The sequence below is a fragment of the Panulirus ornatus genome, chromosome 23 (assembly GCF_036320965.1).
Source record: "Panulirus ornatus isolate Po-2019 chromosome 23, ASM3632096v1, whole genome shotgun sequence".
Classification (NCBI taxonomy): Eukaryota; Metazoa; Arthropoda; class Malacostraca; order Decapoda; family Palinuridae; genus Panulirus; species Panulirus ornatus.
The window spans coordinates 15,013,792-15,035,478 of NC_092246.1; the positions used below are offsets into that span (position 1 = coordinate 15,013,792).

Below are 21,687 nucleotides of genomic sequence, written 5' to 3' on the forward strand. Positions count from 1 at the left end.
AAGCCAAGCAAGTATGAATATGTACGTGTATATTTGTATATACATATGTGTATGTGTATGTATTTATATATGTATACGTATATATGTACGTGTTTATACGTATATATGCCCGTATAGGAGTGGATGGGTCTTTCTTATTTCGTTTCCTGGCGCTACCTCGCTGACGCGAGAAACGGTGATCACGGATAATTAGAATATAATGAATGAATAAATAGATACATAAATTGATATATATATATATATATATATATTATACAAACCTCCAACAGCCAGGATCGAACCCGGGACCCCTGTGCAAGAGGCGGGAATGCAAACCGCTAGGGTATGGGCTTGGCTAATAAGAAATAAATATTATTACACGAAAGTGCACTAGGGAACTTATCGTGTTTCATTTTCCCCGCGGACTCATAGGAATATATATATATATATATATATATATATATATATATATATATATATATATATATATATATATATATATATATATCATATTTCTACATGTACTTATCATACGTTGTTGCTGTCTCCGGCGTTAGCGAGGTAGCGCAAGAAAAGAGACAAAAGAATGGCCCAACCCACTCACGCACATATACATAGCTATACATTTCAATATATACATACATGTACGTACACATACAAATACATATATACACATTCATACTTGCTGCCCTCAGCCATTCTCGTCGCCACCCTGCCACACATGAAATTGCAACCCCTTTCCCCATCACGCTAGCGCGAGGTAGCACTAGGAAAAGACAACAAAGGCCACATTCGTTCACACTCAGTCTCTAGCCGTCATATGTAATGCACCGAAACCACAGCTCCCTTTCCACATCTACGCCCCACAAAACTTTCCATGGTTTACTCCAGACACTTCACATGTCCTAGTTCAATACACTGACAGCACGTCGACCCCGGCATACCACATCGTTCCAATTCACTTTATTCCTTGCATGCCTTTCACCCTCGTGCATGTTCAGGCCCTGATCCCTCAAAATCTTTTTCACTCCATCCTTCCACCTCCAGTTTGGTCTCCCACTTCTCCTCGTTCCCTCACCTCTGACACATATATCCTATTTGTCAATCTTTCCTCACTCATTCTCTCCATGTGAACAAACCATTTCAATACACCCTCGTCTGCTCTCTCAACCACACTCTTTTTATTACCACACATCTCTCTTACCATTTCATTACTTACGCGATCAAACCACCTTACACAACATATTGTCCTCAAACATCTCATTTCCAACACACATACCCTCCTCCGCACAACCCTATCTATGGCCCACGCCTCGCAACCACATAACATTGTTGGAACCACTATTCCTTCAAACATACCCATTCTTGCTTTCCGAGATAATGTTCTCGCCTTCCACACATTCTTCAACGCTCCCAGAACCTATGCCCCCTCCCCCACGCTGTAACTCACTTCCGCTTCCATGGTTCCATCCGCTGTTAAATCCACTCCCAGATATCTAAAACACTTCACTTCCTCCAATTTTTCTCCATTCAAACTTGCCTCCCAATTGACCTGTCCCTCAACCCTACTGTTCCTAATAACCTTTCTCTTATTCACATTTACTCTCTGCTCTCTTCTTTCACACACTTTACCAAACTCTGTCACCTGCTTCTGCATTTTCTCACCCGAATCAGCCACCAGCGATGTATCGTCAGCGAACAACTGACTCACTTCCCAAGCCCTCTCATCCACAACAGATTGCATGTGCTTTTATTGTCCATAGTCGGTTCCCCATTCTCGTTTACTTAGGGTCCTATTCCACTCCTTATATGTTTCTTATCATTGATATATCTATCATAACTTTTAGGATCTCTATTACTATCTCTTGCAATACTCACTTCGTATTCTCTCCAGGCATTTTTGATAAGAACTTTCACTTTTCCTCTGATTGTGTTATATTGCGTTGCATTATCATTGGTCATATACTAAGGATCTCGAACATGTAGTGAGTAATCACAGTCAAACTGTAGCCACACTGTATGCTGGAACAATGAGTCACTCAACAATATAAATAGGTTCTGTTAAAGAGAAGATAACAGGTGATATCTAAGTGATGCGAAGATCAGGTAATGTTAAAGCCAACGTAAAAGGTGACATTTGAGTGATCAGAAGATCGCAAATCGTTGATTTTTCTCTCGATTTATAACGATTAATATAATTCTTCTGAAATCATTGCATATTTGCATTTTCTTGCAGGCGTCCTCCAGTTCTCCATCGACCCGGGATACTAGCAGTGAGTACCAAGGGTGACAGAGATTCACTGTGAAAACATTTACTGTAAGTAAGTCGGTCTGACCGTAATCATAATGATGAAATTTAAAAAAAGGATTGGTTTTCCGATGATAGAATTTCTTAGAAACCTATTATCAAAATTTATCTGGATTACCATCACATTGTAAGCTAAAGAATCGACTGATGTAACTACTATGTATCTAACTGATCAGACATGTTTATTTTCCTTCAAGCTAGTAAGCCAAAATCATGACAAGTTATAGATTAAACATGTTTATTTTAATAACTGCCTCTGTTGATGTACATATCTATAAGACTAAGCTTCGAAATGATAATAGAAAAAATAATACGTTATAATGCAATGATTAATCAGCTGAGTGTAGTGATTAATGAGCCTCATATCACTGGTGATGAAGTAAGAGAATAATAACACGGTGATGTGTACCAGCAGAGTCTGGGAGGCCAGGATGCCAGCAGCCTCCCAGGGAGGTGGTGATGGCGAGCGGATCCTCCCTCACTCTCGCCTCGCCCAACTACCCCGCTGCTTACGACTACCGCACCAAGTGTGGCTGGATCATCAAGGTGAACAAGGGTTAAAATGTATTAGTAAAGTTTCGAGGGAGGTGTGTGATGAATAGTGTTAGAGTAGTGAAGGTTGACCAACATCATTTCACTCAAGTGTTGGGGTAAAGGTGTTGATTATCAGGTAGTTAACTTAATGATTATATTCATCTGGACACAGGTATTGATTGTCAGGTAGTTAACTTAATGATTATATTTATCTGGACACAGGTATTGATTGTCAGGTGGTTAACTTAATGATTATATTTAACTGGACACAGGTGTTGATTATCAGGTAGTTAACTTAATGATTATATTTATCTGGACTCAGGTATTGATTGTCAGGTAGTTAACTTAATGATTATATTCAACTGGACACAGGTATTGATTGTCAGGTAAACTTAATGATTATATTTATCTGGACACAGGTATTGATTGTCAGGTAGTTTACTTAATAATTATATCTATCTGGGCACAGGTATGAGGGCATGTCCCAGTGCAGATCTTTAAGTAGTAGTGAATTATTCAACCCTAATGATGGTTATCTGTTCCTGCTTGTATTCGTGTGTTTAACTGATAGAATATTACAGTGTATATGACCATTGCAGGAAAGCAGTAAAGGCGATACAAGTATCATATTGTGTCTGTCTGTCTGTATGTATGTGTGTTTGTGTGTGTGTGTGTGTGTGTGTGTGTGTGTGTGTGTGTGTATGTGTGTATGTGTGCGTCTTGAGCCTAGGGTATATGACGTAGTAGGAAATTATTTTAACAAAGTCAAAGATATTAGTATCAAAGATATTAGTATCAAAGATAAGATGTTCCTGGCAGACATTGTGAGATACTGGCTCAGATAATAAGGAACTATTGTACACTTGTGCTAACTCTTATATTTATACACATTATGATCCTCTGATGGTGCTGAGTTTGTCTTCTGTATCAGTGATGTTATGATGGAGGAGACTTGAAATGTAGGTCATTCATGGAACAGTGAGACGGAAGACACTGCTGGTGCTAAATGGTCATGAGGCATGGCATTTCCCTACACTTATAGTTGGCCACAATGAACATTAGTTTTCTTGAGTTTATGGATCTTCTTCAGGGAAATTAAGATTTAAGTTTACCAACTTTCATGTTTCTGAAATGTTACAGACAAAATCCTGAGAGGAGATGTGCTTTCGTGTATGTTAGCACCGTATAGTTACAAAGTCACAACCCATGTGTATGAGGCTGGTGCTTGTTAAATGTATCAGAGGATTTATCTCCCGTAGAGACAGAGGATTTATCTCCCTGAGAGAGACAGAGAATTTTACTCTTTCTTCCTCCAACAATTAAGATATTGTAGCCTTCCTTGTTTCTAAAACATGGTAGGTATGTATAGTATCATGGTCCAGTAAGACACTTTTTACAATATACCCAAAAATGTATATTCTGGGTTGCTGATATTTTTACAAGCTCAGTCACGTGAAACGGAACACAAAATGCAGATACATTTCCATAAACCCTGCACAATGTAAAGCTTAGTTTTGTCATACGAGTTTTATGTACTTTTCTACCAAGGTATCTACTAAGTTCATCATTTGACCATTGCTTGGTCCGCCAGTATTCATGATACTTGTTACAAGTCTGTCTTTTTACATGCCACATATCATACGTATATCAAATGAGCGATTTGACCTTTGTTGCCTATTCAGTAGGTGTGGGAAGTAGTGCTTAGCAAAAACACTTTTTTGACAACATTTTAAAAGATGTTCATGAACTTTGGTATGAAGATGTTATTCCACACATCCTTCATAATGCCAACGACACATTTGTGATGACCTTTTGTTTTGGCATTCATCAGAGATAAGATGTTATCTTGTATATATATTTTTTTTTCTACTGATCAATATCGTTTCAAGTAATGACGAAACTCGACACGTAGATTCATCCTAACAAGCCCCACACTGATACTGAAGTATGGTAGGTGACATACTATAGTGGCTTGCGATGATGGCCTAACTCATTAGTCGCCTGGTTTAATAAGATATGGAAAGGAGTGACTTCATCGTTATTGGTAGAGAACTTGAACTTTACTTTCTCTAACTTCCCTCCAGCCGACCAGCAGGAATGTTGTACTGACTCTGAGGTTTGACACCTTCGACTTGCAGCCAGTCAACATCGCTGGTAAATGCCCGGACTTCCTCAAGCTGAACAGGACCAGGTGAGCTTTAACTTCGCTAGTTGGTACTTTTATGTTTTCTTTAACGTCTTCGGCAGATATGTCTTACGTAGCCGACTAGTCATATGTAACAGTATAGATGCAACAATGATACAGTATGTCAAATTACGAATACAACAATGATACAGTATGTCAAAGTAACGAATGCAACAATGACACAGTATGTCAAAGTATTTTGAATGAAAATAGGAGGCAAGTGGTCGGTGAAGGTTTGTGTCTGACTTGCCAGGTACTGTGGCAACAACATCCCCCGCATCATCACAGCCACCAACGTCACAAGGTATAAAGTGATCTTCAAGACCAACGGTGGACAGAACTACAAAGGTTTCCAGTGCACCGTCACAGCCAACAACCCCAACACTGACAACTGCTGTGAGTGACTTCCAGTGTTCGTCAGCAAGTTCTGATGATAATGGCATCGTCTTGCAAACAACTCTTACATTATGGACACCAACTCCACACTGACCTATAATTATCAGGAATATTCTACAGTTTTTGGGTACACACATCGTCCCATACTCTAGCGTTTATTCTGAGACTGTCAACCTAATCTTCAAGTTCTTGCCTTATCCTATGATATTCTACATTAAGCCTCTTAACAAAGATCTAGAACTGTGTGATTCAGGTGGTGAAGAACGGGACGGGTTGCGCGCACTTGTTTATGCATTTAGCGCAAGAGGTGCCTGCCACTGACGCCATCACTCACATACCGGGCGATGGTCCTACCACGGAGCCAGTTACCGACAGTGAAGGTTTTCTAGGATTTCTCACCCGCCAGGGAGGTCGAATTCTTGCTGCTTCCCTTGGTAGATGGTTGAGTTACCACTATACCAAAGACATATTACTAATGTGTAATATCTAACCTTATCAGTCTAATCTCTAATGAGTGAGTTCTAACTTTCATCTAACCTGTGTATTTAGACTTTTAAACTTGAGCATCTATCCTGCTGCAGCATGTGGGGATCGAGGCCAGGCAAGGCGCTCCCCGAAGGATCTCAGTGTGGCTAAGGCAGAGTTCCCATGGCAGGCGGCGCTGGTGGTGACCAATACGTCCGAGCCTTTCTGTGGCGCCTCTATCATATACGAGCACTGGCTCCTCACTTCCGCTGCCTGCGCCCAGAGGTTGGTGGACATATGTGAGGTCGTGGATAAAGAAGGGGCGGTGGAAGTATTATCATGTCCAAAAAAAATCCAACGTGAGAGACCAGAGTCTTTGTGTAAGATGCCACGACGCTGTGAAAGAGAGAACCACATTGAGATGATGGATGTCGCCTTATGCGAGAAGGTGATAGTTCATTGGTAGGGTTGAGGTCTTCTGTCAGAGATGGTTGAGGCTTTGCGTGTGATAGATTGTTTGGCTGACCATTGTAATGAAAAGGTTGGCGAGTATTTAAGAGTCTGGAGGATCTTTGCTTGAAGGGACTTCAGGGAAATTAGTGTGAAGTTCCAGGGTTTTGTGTGCTTGAAAAGTTGATGGATCGTTCTGGTGTGTGGGATTTCAGGAAAGGATCTCTAGGTGTATGAGAGGTTAGGCGGGAAGCTTTATTGTGTGGGAGTTTAGGAGATCTTTCGTTGAGTGAAAGGATGGGAAGGAATAGCACTAAACCACACTAAACATTTAAGCAATTAGTCCACAGAAGATGTTGCCTGTCCTTACCGCTGAGCCGAACGCCAGAATGAACTGGGGTTTCCTAAAATGATCTTGTATCGTGTGAAGACGGATTTTTAGATGTGAGATAAGTTGATTTACTTTTTGCATATGATTTGTGATGTCTGCTGGTAAAAGCTTACTGTTTGTTTGAGCGGTTGAACTCTATATCTTTTAAAAGAATTGTTGGTATTTGTGCAAAGATTTGAAATGACCTCTCAGTAGAGAGGTTAGCTAGGTCCCGCTGAAAGATTAACTTTTTATGAATGTTTAGATACTTATGTGAGATATAGGAGAGTCTTCGTTTGACGAACTAACTATATGTTTGTGTGTGCAGGATCAAACACAACAAGTGTAACTACAACGTCATAGTGGGAACCCATAACCTGAGCGTTGCTGCACCGGAGCACACGAGACTCCCCATCAGGAAGGTCGTCATACATCCTGGATATGATATTGGTACTTCCACATTGATCATTTCATGATTATGTTAACATATCATTATATATATATATATATATATATATATATATATATATATATATATATATATATATATATATTTTTTTTTTTTTTTTTTTTTTTTTTTTTTTTTTATAATTTGTCGCTGTCTCCCGCGTTTGCGAGGTAGCGCAAGGAAACAGACGAAAGAAATGGCCCAACCCCCCCCATACACATGTACATACACACGTCCACACAGGCAAATATACATACCTACACAGCTTTCCATGGTTTACCCCGGACGCTTCACATGCCTTGATTCACTCCACTGACAGCACGTCAACACCGGTATACCACATCGCTCCAATTCACTCTATTCCTTGCCCTCCTTTCACCCTCCTGCATGTTCAGACCCCGATCACACAAAATCTTTTTCACTCCATCTTTCCACCTCCAATTTGGTCTCCCACTTCTCCTCGTTCCCTCCACCACCGACACATATATCCTCTTGGTCAATCTTTCCTCACTCATTCTCTCCATGTGCCCAAACCATTTCAAAACACCCTCTTCTGCTCTCTCAACCACGCTCATTTTATTTCCACACATCTCTCTTACCCTTACGTTACTTAATCGATCAAACCACCTCACACCACACATTGTCCTCAAACATCTCATTTCCAGCACATCCATCCTCCTGCGCACAACTCTATCCATAGCCCACGCCTCGCAACCATACAACTTTGTTGGAACCACTATTCCTTCAAACATACCCATTTTTGCTTTCCGAGATAATGTATATATATATATATATATATATATATATATATATATATATATATATATATATATATATATATATATATATATATATATATATATATATATATATAAAATATATATATATATATATGTATATATATATATATATATATATATATATATATATATATATATATATATATATATATATATATATATATAAATGTGAATAAGAGCAAGGTTATTAGGTACAGTAGGGTTGTGGGTCAAGTCAATTGGGAGGTGAGTTTGAATGGAGAAAAACTGGAGGAAGTGAAGTGTTTTAGATATCTGGGAGTGGATCTGGCAGCGGATGGAACCATGGAAGCGGAAGTGGATCATAGGGTGGGGGAGGGGGCGAAAATTCTGGGAGCCTTGAAGAATGTGTGGAAGTCGAGAACATTATCTCGGAAAGCAAAAATGGGTATGTTTGAAGGAATAGTGGTTCCAACAATGTTGTATGGTTGCGAGGCGTGGGCTATGGATAGAGTTGTGCGCAGGAGGATGGATGTGCTGGAAATGAGATGTTTGAGGACAATGTGTGGTGTGAGGTGGTTTGATCGAGTAAGTAACGTAAGGGTGAGAGAGATGTGTGGAAATAAAAAGAGCGTGGTTGAGAGAGCAGAAGAGGGTGTTTTGAAATGGTTTGGGCACATGGAGAGAATGAGTGAGGAAAGATTGACCAAGAGGATATATGTGTCGGAGGTGGAGGGAACGAGGAGAAGAGGAAGACCAAATTGGAGGCGGAAAGATGGAGTGAAAAAGATTTTGTGTGATCGGGGCCTGAACATGCAGGAGGGTGAAAGGAGGGCATGGAATAGAGTGAATTGGATCGATGTGGTATACCGGGGTTGAAGTGCTGTCGGTGGGTTGGATCGGGGCGTGTGAGGCGTCTGGGGTAAACCATGTAAAGCTGTGTAGGTATGTATATTTGCGTGTGTGGACGTATGTATATACATGTGTATGGGGGTGGGTTGGGCCATTTCTTTCGTCTGTTTCCTTGCGCTACCTCGCAAACGCGGGAGACAGCGACAAACCAAAAAAGAAAAAAAAAAAAAAAAAAAAAAAATATATATATATATATATATATATATATATATATATATATATATATATATATATATTTTTTTTTTTTTTCAAACTATTCGCCATTTCCCGCGTTAGCGAGGTAGCGTTAAGAACAGAGGACTGGGCCATTGAGGGAATATCTTCACCTGGCCCTCTTCTCTGTTCCTTCTTTTGGAAAATTAAAAAAAAAAAAAATTGCGAGGGGAGGATTTCCAGCCCCCCGCTCCCTCCCCTTTTAGTCGCCTTCTACGACACGCAGGGAATACGTGGGAAGTATTCTTTCTCCCCTATCCCCAGGGATATATATATATATATATATATATATATATATATATATATATATATATATATGGGAACAAATAAAGTCAGACAGTATGAATTATGTACATGTGTATATATGTATATGTCTGTGTGTGTATATATATGTGTACATTGAGATGTATATGTATGTATATATGCGTGTGTGGACGTGTATGTATATACATGTGCATGTGGGCGGGTTGGGCCATTCTTTCATCTGTTTCCTTGCGCTACCTCGCGAACGCGGGAGACAGCGACAAAACAAAATAAATAAATAAAAATATATATGTATATATATATATATATATATATATATATATATATATATATATATATATATATATATATATATATATATATATATATATATATATATATATATATATATCATTTACTATAAACTTTATCAATAAACGTCTGACATTGGAAAACATGAACAATCCAGGAAACAAAGGCTTTCAGAAGTCCTTATGTCTCTCCATATCAGGTGAAACTCACTCAAAGCACAATGTGGCTCTCATCCGCCTGAAGACAGCCATCCCCTTCCAGAGGAGGGACGCTGCGCCAGTGTGCCTGCCACACCCCAACACCGACTACACTAACCAGACAGCCATCCTAACTGGTTGGGGCACAGGTTTGATCCAGCTTAGTTTATCTTTAGATGTTTTCTTCTCAGTTAGGAGAGGAGTCTATGAGAACGACACTAGTCGTCAAAGACAGTATCAAATAGTCATTATCAGCAAGAAGACAAGATAGACAAAGAGTTGAGTAATATCATCCCTTCTGCAGAACAAGACTTTACTGATGAATGGGAACATATCAACGCCAATAATAAACACAGCATAGACTGCAAGGTATATAATAATACAGTATTGGTCAATAAATTGATGTGACGCAGACATTTCTTAGTATCATGTATTCTTGACCGTATACAAGAACTAGACAACTGATAATCATTTTAACTCCTGAACATGACGGGATGACCCTTGACCACTACGGCACAGCTCTTGAGTACAACAGTGACTCTGGTGTAACTGGTATGACGTCCTAGCCTTTTTGACCTGACCCTCCAGGATCACGCTACTTCACTCAGGGGTTATATCGTTGTGCTCAGGAGGGGTAAAACTACCTGCTACTATTGAATAAGAGAACCCTTGATGACAGTCATTCATTTTTGTAAAGTACAATATTTGTGCAGTCTCTAAATCCATAACACATATTTATTCTTTTGAGTTTTGAAGTATACTGCCTCTACATATTCATCACAGTTCCCCTACAATAACGGTGTGTGTTGACAGATACTGGATCATCTCGTGTGGTGGAGAAGGTGGCGGTGAGGACGGTTGGAAGGAGCGCCTGCGCGCAGCAGTACAACGGTCGTGGTGTTGTCATCACGACCGACTGGCTCTGCGCAGCCGCCCCCGACAACACTTCACAGCAGCGTCTATGTCAGGTGAGTGTTGACCCACTAGGTCTTAACTACCATTTTCTTTGTCAGGTGAGTGTTGACCCACTAGGTCTTAACTACCATTTTCTGTTACAGTTTGATTGATAATGATTTTTCGGTTTCTGGACCAAAATTTATAGCCCAGTGGCCGAGCAGGAAATGGCGTGAGTCGCAATAGTAACTCAAACACCAACAGACCACTGAGTCCTTACGAGACTGCCTGTGATGACAGGAAAGATCCGAATAAGGAGAAATACATGCAACTTTTGTATTTACGGTGATGTAAATAAACAGTCATGGACGAAGCTAAGTATTTGTAAAGACTCAAGTCCTATTGGCAAGCAATTCTGTAAGTTGATGTTGAGGCTTAAGTACTTTTGTCTTCTTCGATGCAAATTGTTTTGCTCTCGAGTATGAATCTCATTCTGCAAATGACATCAGGAAGACGAAGCCTAATCCGAAATCGTCAGAGCTTTCGTAGCTTCGAATGACATCAAATCAACTCTTCATTTCCTTTTTTTTACGTTCAGACGTACTAAATGTCTTGCATAGGATTTTTTTTTCTCAATCCGGAGTTATCTTGGTAAGTCACCGCTGGTTTCTCTCCATTCTCTATCTGTCAAAAGTGACCACAATCTTCAGGGTAGGAAGGTACCGGGGTATCACATAGCGTAAAGAAAATATTTTCCTCTGGCTTGAATGCGAAAAATGCTCCAACTTGTGAAGCTCAATACAAGATATTCTGATCCCTATCTTATACATTTCGTTTGAAAAGCTAAAGTAAGGAAAAAAAAGATGTGGTTTTAATCTTTCAGGGAAAAAAAAATAGTTCTTTTGTGTTGAGGGCAGAGTCATAAATAATTCATCATATGTACAAAACGTATCATCTGCATTTCGAGATCCTTCTTACGTTATATATTCATTAACTCTGTTGTTAAAGATTTGCCAGACCCAAGATTAACACCAGAGTCTCATCTCCATTTTCTTTAATGTCATTCCCGAGTTTAGTTTAGAAAGAGATGATAAAACAGTTTGTCACTATCAGAGACCTGAGTGACGGGTATGTGAGCGCACGTCCACCTCCAGCAGCAGCTGACTCACATCACCGACTAATACATTCCGTCCCCTTCGATCTCCCTCCGCAATGCGGGATATTGCAACATGTACATGACACACACACACACACACACACACACACACACACACACACACACACACACACACATTATATCCGTACTATCTATCATCGCTGTTTCCCGCATCAGCGAAAAAGTTCCAGGAAACAGACGAAGAATGACCCATCCGCTAATATACGCGTATATACACATAATGCCCACATACGTGCATATACATACATATACATACACATACACTGACATACACACACATACACATGTACATATTCATATTTGCTTGCCTTCATCGATTCCTGTCGCTACCCAGCCCCACGAGAAAACAGTATTACTATACCCTGATTCAGCGAGCTAGCGCTAAGAAAACATAAAGTCCACATTCGTTCACACTAAGTCTCTAGCTGTCAAGTGTAATGCACCGAAACCACAGCTCCCTATCTTCATCCAGGCCCCGCATACATTTCCATGGATTACTCCAGACGCTTCACATGCCCTGGTTAAGCTCAGTGACAGCATGTCGCATGTCGACCCCGGTATACCACATGGTTCCAATTCACTCTACTCTTTGCACGCCTCTCACCCTCCTGTATGTTCAGGCCCCGATCGCTCAAAATCTTTTTCACTCCCTCCTTCCACCTCCAATCTAGTCTCCCTCTTTTCCTTGTTCCCTCCACCTCTGACACATATATCCTCTTTGACAATCTTTCCTCACTCATTCTCTCCATATGTCTAAACCATTTTAACACACCTTCTTCTGCTCTCAAGCACGCTGTTTTTATTTCCATATATCTCGCTTACCCTTTCATTACTTACTTGATCAAACCACCTCGAACATTTCATTTCCAGCATCGACACCCTCGTGCGTACAAACCTATCTATTCTCCATGCCTTGCAACAATACAAGATTGTTGTAACTAGCATTCCTTCAAACATACCAATTTTTGCTCTCCGAGATAATGTTTTCTCCTTCCACGCATTCTTCATCGCTCCTAGAACCTTTGCCCCCTATTTCACCTATCTCGCTTCCCCTTCCATTTGCTGCTAAGTCGACTCCAAGATATCTAAAACACTTCACTTCCTCTACTTTTTCTCCATTCAAGTTCACATCCCAGTTAACTTGTCCCTCAATCCTACTGAACCTAATACTCTTGCTCTTGTTTACGTCTACTCTCAACTTTCTCCTTTCACACACTTTTCCAAATTCAGTCGCCAGCTTCCGCAGTTTCTCGCTAGAATCAGCTAATAGAGCTTGTACCATCGGCGAACAGCGACTAACTCACTTCCCAGGCCCTCTCATCCCAAACGGACTGCATACTCGCCCCTTTCTCCAGGACTTTTGCATTTACCTCCCTAACCACCCTATCCATGAGCAAATTAAACAACCATGGGACATCAAACACCCCTGCCGCAGACCGACATTCTCTGGGAATCAATCACTCTCCTCTCTTTCTACACGTACACATGCCTTGCAACCTTGGTAAAAACATTTTACTGCTTCTAGCACCTTGGTGTGTTTTCACGGCTTTTAGCAGCTTACTTTCCACACTATATACTCTTAACACCTTCCACAAAGCATCTCTATCAACCCTATCATATGCCTTCTCCATATCCGTAAATGCTACATACAAATCCATCTGTTTTTCTAAGTATTTCTCACACACGTTCTTGAAAGCAAAAACCTGATTCACACATCCTCTACAACTTCGGAAACCACACTGCTCTTCCCCAGTCTGATTCTCTTTACATGCCTTTGACCCTCTCAATCAATACCCTCCCATACATTTTCCCAGGAGTACTCAAGAAAATCATGCCTCTGTAGATTGAGCACTCACCTTTATCCCCTATGCCTTTGTACAGTGGCATTATGCATGCATTCCGCCAATCCTTAGGCACTTTACCATGAGCCATACATGCATTGAATATCCTTACCAAGCAATCAACATCGTGTCACTCCTTTTAATAGACTCCACTGCAATACCATCCAAACCCGCCGTCTGCCGGATTTCATATTCCGCAAAGTTTTCTTAATCGAACCATTCTCAATGACCACTCTCACTTCACACACCACCATGAGCAAAACATCATATATCTGTCTCTGTATCATCAAAAATATTCAACACACCTTCTAAATACTCACTCTATCTCCTTTTCACTTCATCACAACCTATTATCACTTCCCCACTTGCCCCCTTCACTGATGTTCCCATTTCGTCATTTATCTTACGTACTTTATTTACCTCCTTTCAAAACATCTTTTTATCCTCCCTAAAGTTTAATGATACTCTCTCACCCAACTCTCATTTGCCCTCTTTTTGAATCCTTGCACCTTCCTCTTGACCGCATGACGCTTTCTCTTATGCATCTCCGAGTCATTTGCACGCTTATTGTAAGTATCGTCCAAACGCCTCTCTTTTCTCTTTCATTAACAACTTTACTTCTCCATCCCACCACTCACTACCCTTCTAATCTGACCACCTCCCACCTATCTCATGCCAAAAGCTATCTATGCCTCCCTAGATATATACATATATATATATATATATATATATATATATATATATATATATATATATATATATATATATATATATATATATATATATAATTATTAGTGAAGGAGAAGAGAGAGGCATTTGGACGATTTTTGCAGGGAAAAAATGCAACTGAGTGGGAGATGTATAAAAGAAAGAGACAGGAGGTCAAGAGAAAGGTGCAAGAAGTGAAAAAGAGAGCAAATGAGAGTTGGGGTGAGAGAGTATCATCAAATTTTAGGGAGAATAAAAAGATGTTCTGGAAGGAGGTGAATAAAGTGCGTAAGACAAGGGAGCAAATGGGAACTTCAGTGAAGGGCGCAAATGGGGAGGTGATAACAAGTAGTGGTGATGTGAGAAGGAGATGGAGTGAGTATTTTGAAGGTTTGTTGAATGTGTTTGATGATAGAGTGGCAGATATAGGGTGTTTTGGTCGAGGTGGTGTGCAAAGTGAGAGGGTTAGTGAAAATGATTTGGTAAACAGAGAAGAGGCAGTAAAAGCTTTGCGGAAGATGAAAGCCGGCAAGGCAGCAGGTTTGGATGGTATTGCAGTTGACTCTATTAAAAAAGGGGGTGACTGTATTGTTGAGTGGTTGGTAAGGTTATTTAATGTATGTATGACTCATGGTGAGGTGCCTGAGGATTGGCGAAATGCGTGCATAGTGCCATTGTACAAAGGCAAAGGGGATAAGAGTGAGTGCTCAAATTAAAGAGGTATAAGTTTGTTGAGTATTCCTGGTAAATTATATGGGAGGGTATTGATTGAGAGGGTGAAGGATGTACAGAGCATCAGATTGGGGAAGAGCAGTGTGGTTTCAGAAGTGGTAGAGGATGTGTGGATCAGGTGTTTGCTTTGAAGAATGTATGTGAGAAATACTTAGAAAAGCAAATGGATTTGTATGTAGCATTTATGGATCTGGAGAAGGCATATGATAGAGTTGATAGAGATGCTCTGTGGAAGGTATTAAGAATATATGGTGTGGGAGGCAAGTTGTTAGAAGCAGTGAAAAGTTTTTATCGAGGATGTAAGGCATGTGTACGTGTAGGAAGAGAGGAAAGTGATTGGTTCTCAGTGAATGTAGGTTTGCGGCAGGGGTGTGTGATGTCTCCATGGCTGCTTAATTTGTTTATGGATGGGGTTGTTAGGGAGGTGAATGCAAGAGTTTTGGAAAGAGGGGCAAGTATGAAGTCTGTTGTGGATGAGAGAGCTTGGGAAGTGAGTCAGTTGTTGTTTGCTGATGATATATCGCTGGTGGTTGATTCGTGTGAGAAACTGCAGAAGCTTGTGACTGAGTTTGGTAAAGTGTCTGAAAAAAGAAAGCTGAGAGTAAATGTGAATTAGAGCAAGGTTATTAGGTACAGTAGGGTTGAAGGACAAGTCAATTGGGAGGTAAGATTGAATGGAGAAATACTGAAGTAAGTGAAGTGCTTTAAATATCTGGGAGTGGATTTGGCAGCGGATGGAACCATGGAAGCGGAAGTGAATCATAGGGTGGGGAAGGGGGCGAAATTTCTGGGAGCGTTGAAGAATGTGTGGAAGTCAAGAACATTATCTCGGAAAGCAAAAATGGGTATGTTTGAAGGTATAGTAGTTCCAACAATGTTATATGGTTCCGAGGCGTGGGCTATGGATTAAGTTGTACTGAGGAGGGTAGATGTGCTGGAAATGAGATGCTTGAGGACAATATGTGGTGTGAGGTGGTTTAATCGTGTAAGCAATAATAGGATAAGAGAAATGGGTGGTAATAAAAAGAGTGTGGTTGAGAGAGCAGAAGAGCGTGTTTTCAAAGGGTTTGGTCACAGAGAGAATGAGTGAGGAGAGATTGACAGAGGATATATGTGTCAGAGGTGGAGGGAACGAGAAGTGGGAGACCAGATTAGAGGTGAAAAGATGGAGAGAAAAAGATTTTCAGTGATCGGGGCCTAAACATGCAGGAGGGAGAAAGGCGTAAGAGGAATAGAGTGAATTGGGACGATGTGGTAAACCGGGGTCGACGGGATGTCAGTGGATTGAACCAGGGCATGTGAAGCGTCTGTGGTAAACCATGGAAAGGTCTGTGGATGTGGAAAGGGAGCTGTGGTTTCGGTGCATTATTACATGACATCTAGAGGCTGAGTGTGAACAAATGTGGCATTTGTTGTCGTTTCCTAACACTACCTCGTTCACATTAGGGGAAGGGGGTTGTTATTTCATGTATGGCGGGGTGGCGATGGGAATGAATAAAGGCAGACAGTATGAATTATGTACATGTGTATATATGTATATGTCTGTGTGTGTATATATATATATATATATGTATATATATATATATATATATATATATATATATATATATATATATATATATATATATATATATATATATATATATTATATATATATATATATATATATATATATATATATATATATATATACATATGTATATATATATATATACATATGTATATATATTTTCGACAATCACATGTTTATCAAATGGCGTCCTAGCTTCGTCTCTTCGATGTATATTAACTGACTGTTATGCTTCTCTCTTGTGTCTCCCCTGATGATGTGATTATTACACGAAAGTGTAAGATATATATATATATATATATATATATATATATATATATATATATATATATATATATATATATATATATATATATTTTTTTTTTTTTTTTTTTTTTTATACTTTGTCGCTGTCTCCCGCGTTTGCGAGGTAGCGCAAGGAAACAGACGAAAGAAATGGCCCAACCCCCCCCATACACATGTACATACACACGTCCACACACGCAAATATACATACCTACACAGCTTTCCATGGTTTACCCCGGACGCTTCACATGCCTTGATTCAATCCACTGACAGCACGTCAACCCCTGTATACCACATCGCTCCAATTCACTCTATTCCTTGCCCTCCTTTCACCCTCCTGCATGTTCAGGCCCCGATCACACAAAATCCTTTTCACTCCATCTTTCCACCTCCAATTTGGTCTCCCTCTTCTCCTCGTTCCCTCCACCTCCGACACATATATCCTCTTGGTCAATCTTTCCTCACTCATTCTCTCCATGTGCCCAAACCATTTCAAAACACCCTCTTCTGCTCTCTCAACAACGCTCTTTTTATTTCCACACATCTCTCTTACCCTTACGTTACTTACTCGATCAAACCACCTCACACCACACATTGTCCTCAAACATCTCATTTCCAGCACATCCATCCTCCTGCGCACAACTCTATCCATAGCCCACGCCTCGCAACCATACAACATTGTTGGAACTACTATTCCTTCAAACATACCCATTTTTGCTTTCCGGGATAATGTTCTCGACTTCCACACATTTTTCAAGGCTCCCAAAATTTTCGCCCCCTCCCCCACCCTATGATCCACTTCCGCTTCCATGGTTCCATCCGCTGACAGATCCACTCCCAGATATCTAAAACACTTTACTTCCTCCAGTTTTTCTCCATTCAAACTCACCTCCCAATTGACTTGACCCTCAACCCTACTGTACCTAATAACCTTGCTCTTATTCACATTTACTCTTAACTTTCTTCTTCCACACACTTTACCAAACTCCGTCACCAGCTTCTGCAGTTTCTCACATGAATCCGCCACCAGCGCTGTATCATCAGCGAACAACAACTGACTCACTTCCCAAGCTCTCTCATCCCCAACAGACTTCATACTTGCCCCTCTTTCCAAGACTCTTGCATTTACCTCCCTAACAACCCCATCCATAAACAAATTAAACAACCATGGAGACATCACACACCCCTGCCGCAAACCTACATTCACTGAGAACCAATCACTTTCCTCTCTTCCTACACGTACACATGCCTTACATCCTCGATAAAAACTTTTCACTGCTTCTAACAACTTGCCTCCCACACCATATATTCTTAATACCTTCCACAGAGCATCTCTATCAACTCTATCATATGCCTTCTCCAGATCCATAAATGCTACATACAAATCCATTTGCTTTTCTAAGTATTTCTCGCATACATTCTTCAAAGCAAACACCTGATCCACACATCCTCTACCACTTCTGAAACCACACTGCTCTTCCCCAATCTGATGCTCTGTACATGCCTTCACCCTCTCAATCAATACTCTCCCATATAATTTACCAGGAATACTCAACAAACTTATACCTCTGTAATTTGAGCACTCACTCTTATCCCCTTTGCCTTTGTACAATGGCACTATGCACGCATTCCGCCAATCCTCAGGCACCTCACCATGAGTCATACATACATTAAATAACCTTACCAACCATTCAACAATACAGTCACCCCCTTTTTTAATAAATTCCACTGCAATACCATCCAAACCTGCTGCCTTGCCGGCTTTCATCTTCCGCAAAGCTTTTACTACCTCCTCTCTGTTTACCAAATCATTTTCCCTAACCCTCTCACTTTGCCCACCACCTCGACCCAAACACCCTATATCTGCCACTCTGTCATCAGACACATTCAACAAACCTTCAAAATACTCATTCCATCTCCTTCTCACATCACCACTACTTGTTATCACCTCCCCATTTACGCCCTTCACTGAAGTTCCCATTTGCTCCCTTGTCTTACGCACCCTATTTACCTCCTTCCAGAACATCTTTTTATTCTCCCTAAAATTTACTGATAGTCTCTCACCCCAACTCTCATTTGCCCTTTTTTTCACCTCTTGCACCTTTCTCTTGACCTCCTGTCTCTTTCTTTTATACTTCTCCCACTCAATTGCATTTTTTCCCTGCAAAAATCGTCCAAATGCCTCTCTCTTCTCTTTCACTAATACTCTTACTTCTTCATCCCACCACTCACTACCCTTTCTAAACAGCCCACCTCCCACTCTTCTCATGCCACAAGCATCTTTTGCGCAATCCATCACTGATTCCCTAAATACATCCCATTCCTCCCCCACTCCCCTTATATATATATATATATATTCCTATGAGTCCACGGGGAAAATGAAACACGTAAGGTTCCCAAGTGCACTTTCGTGTAATAATCACATCATCAGGGGAGACACAAGAGAGAAGTATAACAGTCAGTTAATATACATCGAAGAGACGAAGCTAGGACGCCATTTGATAAACATGTGATTGTCGAAAATATATATATATATATATATATATATATATATATATATATATATATATATATATATATATATATATATATATATATATATATATATATATATATATATATATATATATATATATATATATATATATATATATATATATATGTATATATATATAGATATAGATATAGATATATATATATCCATCTTTTGTTTCCTCTTTTAGAAAGTTAAATACAAGGAGGGGAGGGTTTCTAGCCCCTCGCTCCCGTCCCCTTTAGTCGCCTTCTACGACACGTGAGGAATGCTTGGGAAGTATTCTTTCTCCCCTATCCCCAGGGATAGTGCCATTGTACAAAGGCAAAGGGGACAAAGCTGAGTGATCAAATTACAGAGGTATAAGTTTGTCGAGTATTCCTGGGATTTTATATGGGAGGGTATTGATTGAGAGGCTGAAGGCATGTACAGAGGATCAGATTGGGGAAGAGCATTGTGGTTTCAGAAGTGGTAGAGAATGTGCGGATCAGGTGTTTGCTTTAAAGAATGTATGTGAGAAATACTTAGAAAAGCAAATGGATTTGTATGTAGCATTTATGGATCTGGAGAAGGCATATGATAGAGTTGATAGAAATGCTCTGTGGAAGGTATTAAGAATAAATGGTGTGGGAGGAAAGTTGTTAGAAGCAGTGAAAAGTTTTTATCGAGGATGTAAGGCATGTGTACGTGTAGGAAGAGAGGAAAGTGACTGGTTCTCAGTGAATGTAGGTTTACGGCAGGGGTGTATGATGTCTCCATGGTTGTTTAATTTGTTTCTGGTTGGGGTTGTTAGGGAGGTGAATGCAAGAGTTTAGGAAAAAGGGGCAAGTATGCACTCTGTTGTGGATGAGAGAGCTCGGGAAGTGAGTCAGTTTTTGTTCGCTGATGACACAGCGCTGGTGGCGAAAATTCTGGGAGCGTTGAAGAATGTGTGGAATTCGAAAGCATTATCTCGGAAAGCAAAAATGGGTATGTATGAAGGGACAGTGGTTCCAACAATGTTATATGGTTGCGAGGCGTGGGCTATGGATAGAGTTGTGCGGAGGAGGGTGTATGTGCTGGAAATGAGATGTTTGAGGACAATATGTGGTGTGAGGTGGTTTGACCGAGTAAGTAATGATAGGGTAAGAGAGATGTGCGGTAATAAAAAGAGTGTGGTTGAGAGAGCAGAAGAGGGTGTTTTGAAATGGTTTGGTGACATGGAGAGAATGAATGAGGAAAGATTGACCAAGAGGATATCTGTGTCATAGGTGGAGGGAACGAGGAGAAGTGGGAGACCAAATTGGAGGTGGAAAGATGGAGTGAAAAAGATTTTGAGTGATCGGGGCCTGAACATGCAGGAGGGTGAAAGGCGTGCAAGGAATAGAGTGAAATGGAACGATGTGGTATACTGGGGTCGACGTGCTGTCAATGGATTGAACCAGGGCATGTGAAGCGTCTGGGGTAAACCATGGAAAGTTCTGTGGGGCCTGGATGTGGAAAAGTAGCTGTGGTTTCGGTGCATTATTACATGACAGCTAGAGACTGATTGTGAACGAATGTGGCCTTTGTTGTCTTTTCCTAGCTCTACCTCGTACACATGAGGGGGGAGGGTGATGGTATTCCATGTGTGGCAAGGTGGCGATGGGAATGAATAAAGGCAGACAGTGTGAATTGTGTGCATGGGTATATTTGTATGTGTCTGTATGTGTATATATATGTGTACATTGAGATGTATAGGTATGCATATTTGCGTGTGTGGACGTGTATGTATATACATGTGTATGGGGGTGGGTTGGGCCATTTCTTTCGTCTGTTTCCTTGCGCTACCTCGCAAACGCAGGAGACAGCGACATAGCAAAAATAGATAAATAAATATATATATATATATATATATATATATATATATATATATATATATATATATATATATATATATATATATATATATATATATATATATATATATATATATATATATATATATGCATATGTATATATATTTAAGTATGCCTGCATACATATTAACTGCAGACAGTACCATGCACAATGTCTCCATTTTTCATGTAGAGCATATATATTTAAGATCTCTATCGACGTTTACGTATTGAGTTTATTACCAATATCTTTTTTGAATATCTTAACCCAAATGGAAAAAGTTATGGGCTTCCTTTCAATGGAGGATCATCCAGACGTCT

The 21,687-nt window shown here is 40.2% G+C and overlaps 1 protein-coding gene across 1 annotated transcript in view; it reads left to right on the plus strand.

The window, feature by feature from the left end:
- The window catches only part of LOC139756818 (serine protease 30-like), a 43,936-nt gene that overhangs the window by 4,038 nt on the left and 18,211 nt on the right, over positions 1 to 21,687 (plus strand). The window contains exons 2-9 of the mRNA XM_071676635.1: positions 2,216 to 2,252; positions 2,703 to 2,833; positions 4,906 to 5,012; positions 5,260 to 5,402; positions 5,984 to 6,152; positions 7,016 to 7,137; positions 9,773 to 9,919; positions 10,584 to 10,738. Coding sequence (XP_071532736.1) covers positions 2,747 to 2,833; positions 4,906 to 5,012; positions 5,260 to 5,402; positions 5,984 to 6,152; positions 7,016 to 7,137; positions 9,773 to 9,919; positions 10,584 to 10,738 — 930 coding nt within the window. The 5' untranslated portion in view covers positions 2,216 to 2,252; positions 2,703 to 2,746. The remainder of the gene's footprint in view (positions 1 to 2,215; positions 2,253 to 2,702; positions 2,834 to 4,905; positions 5,013 to 5,259; positions 5,403 to 5,983; positions 6,153 to 7,015; positions 7,138 to 9,772; positions 9,920 to 10,583; positions 10,739 to 21,687) is intronic.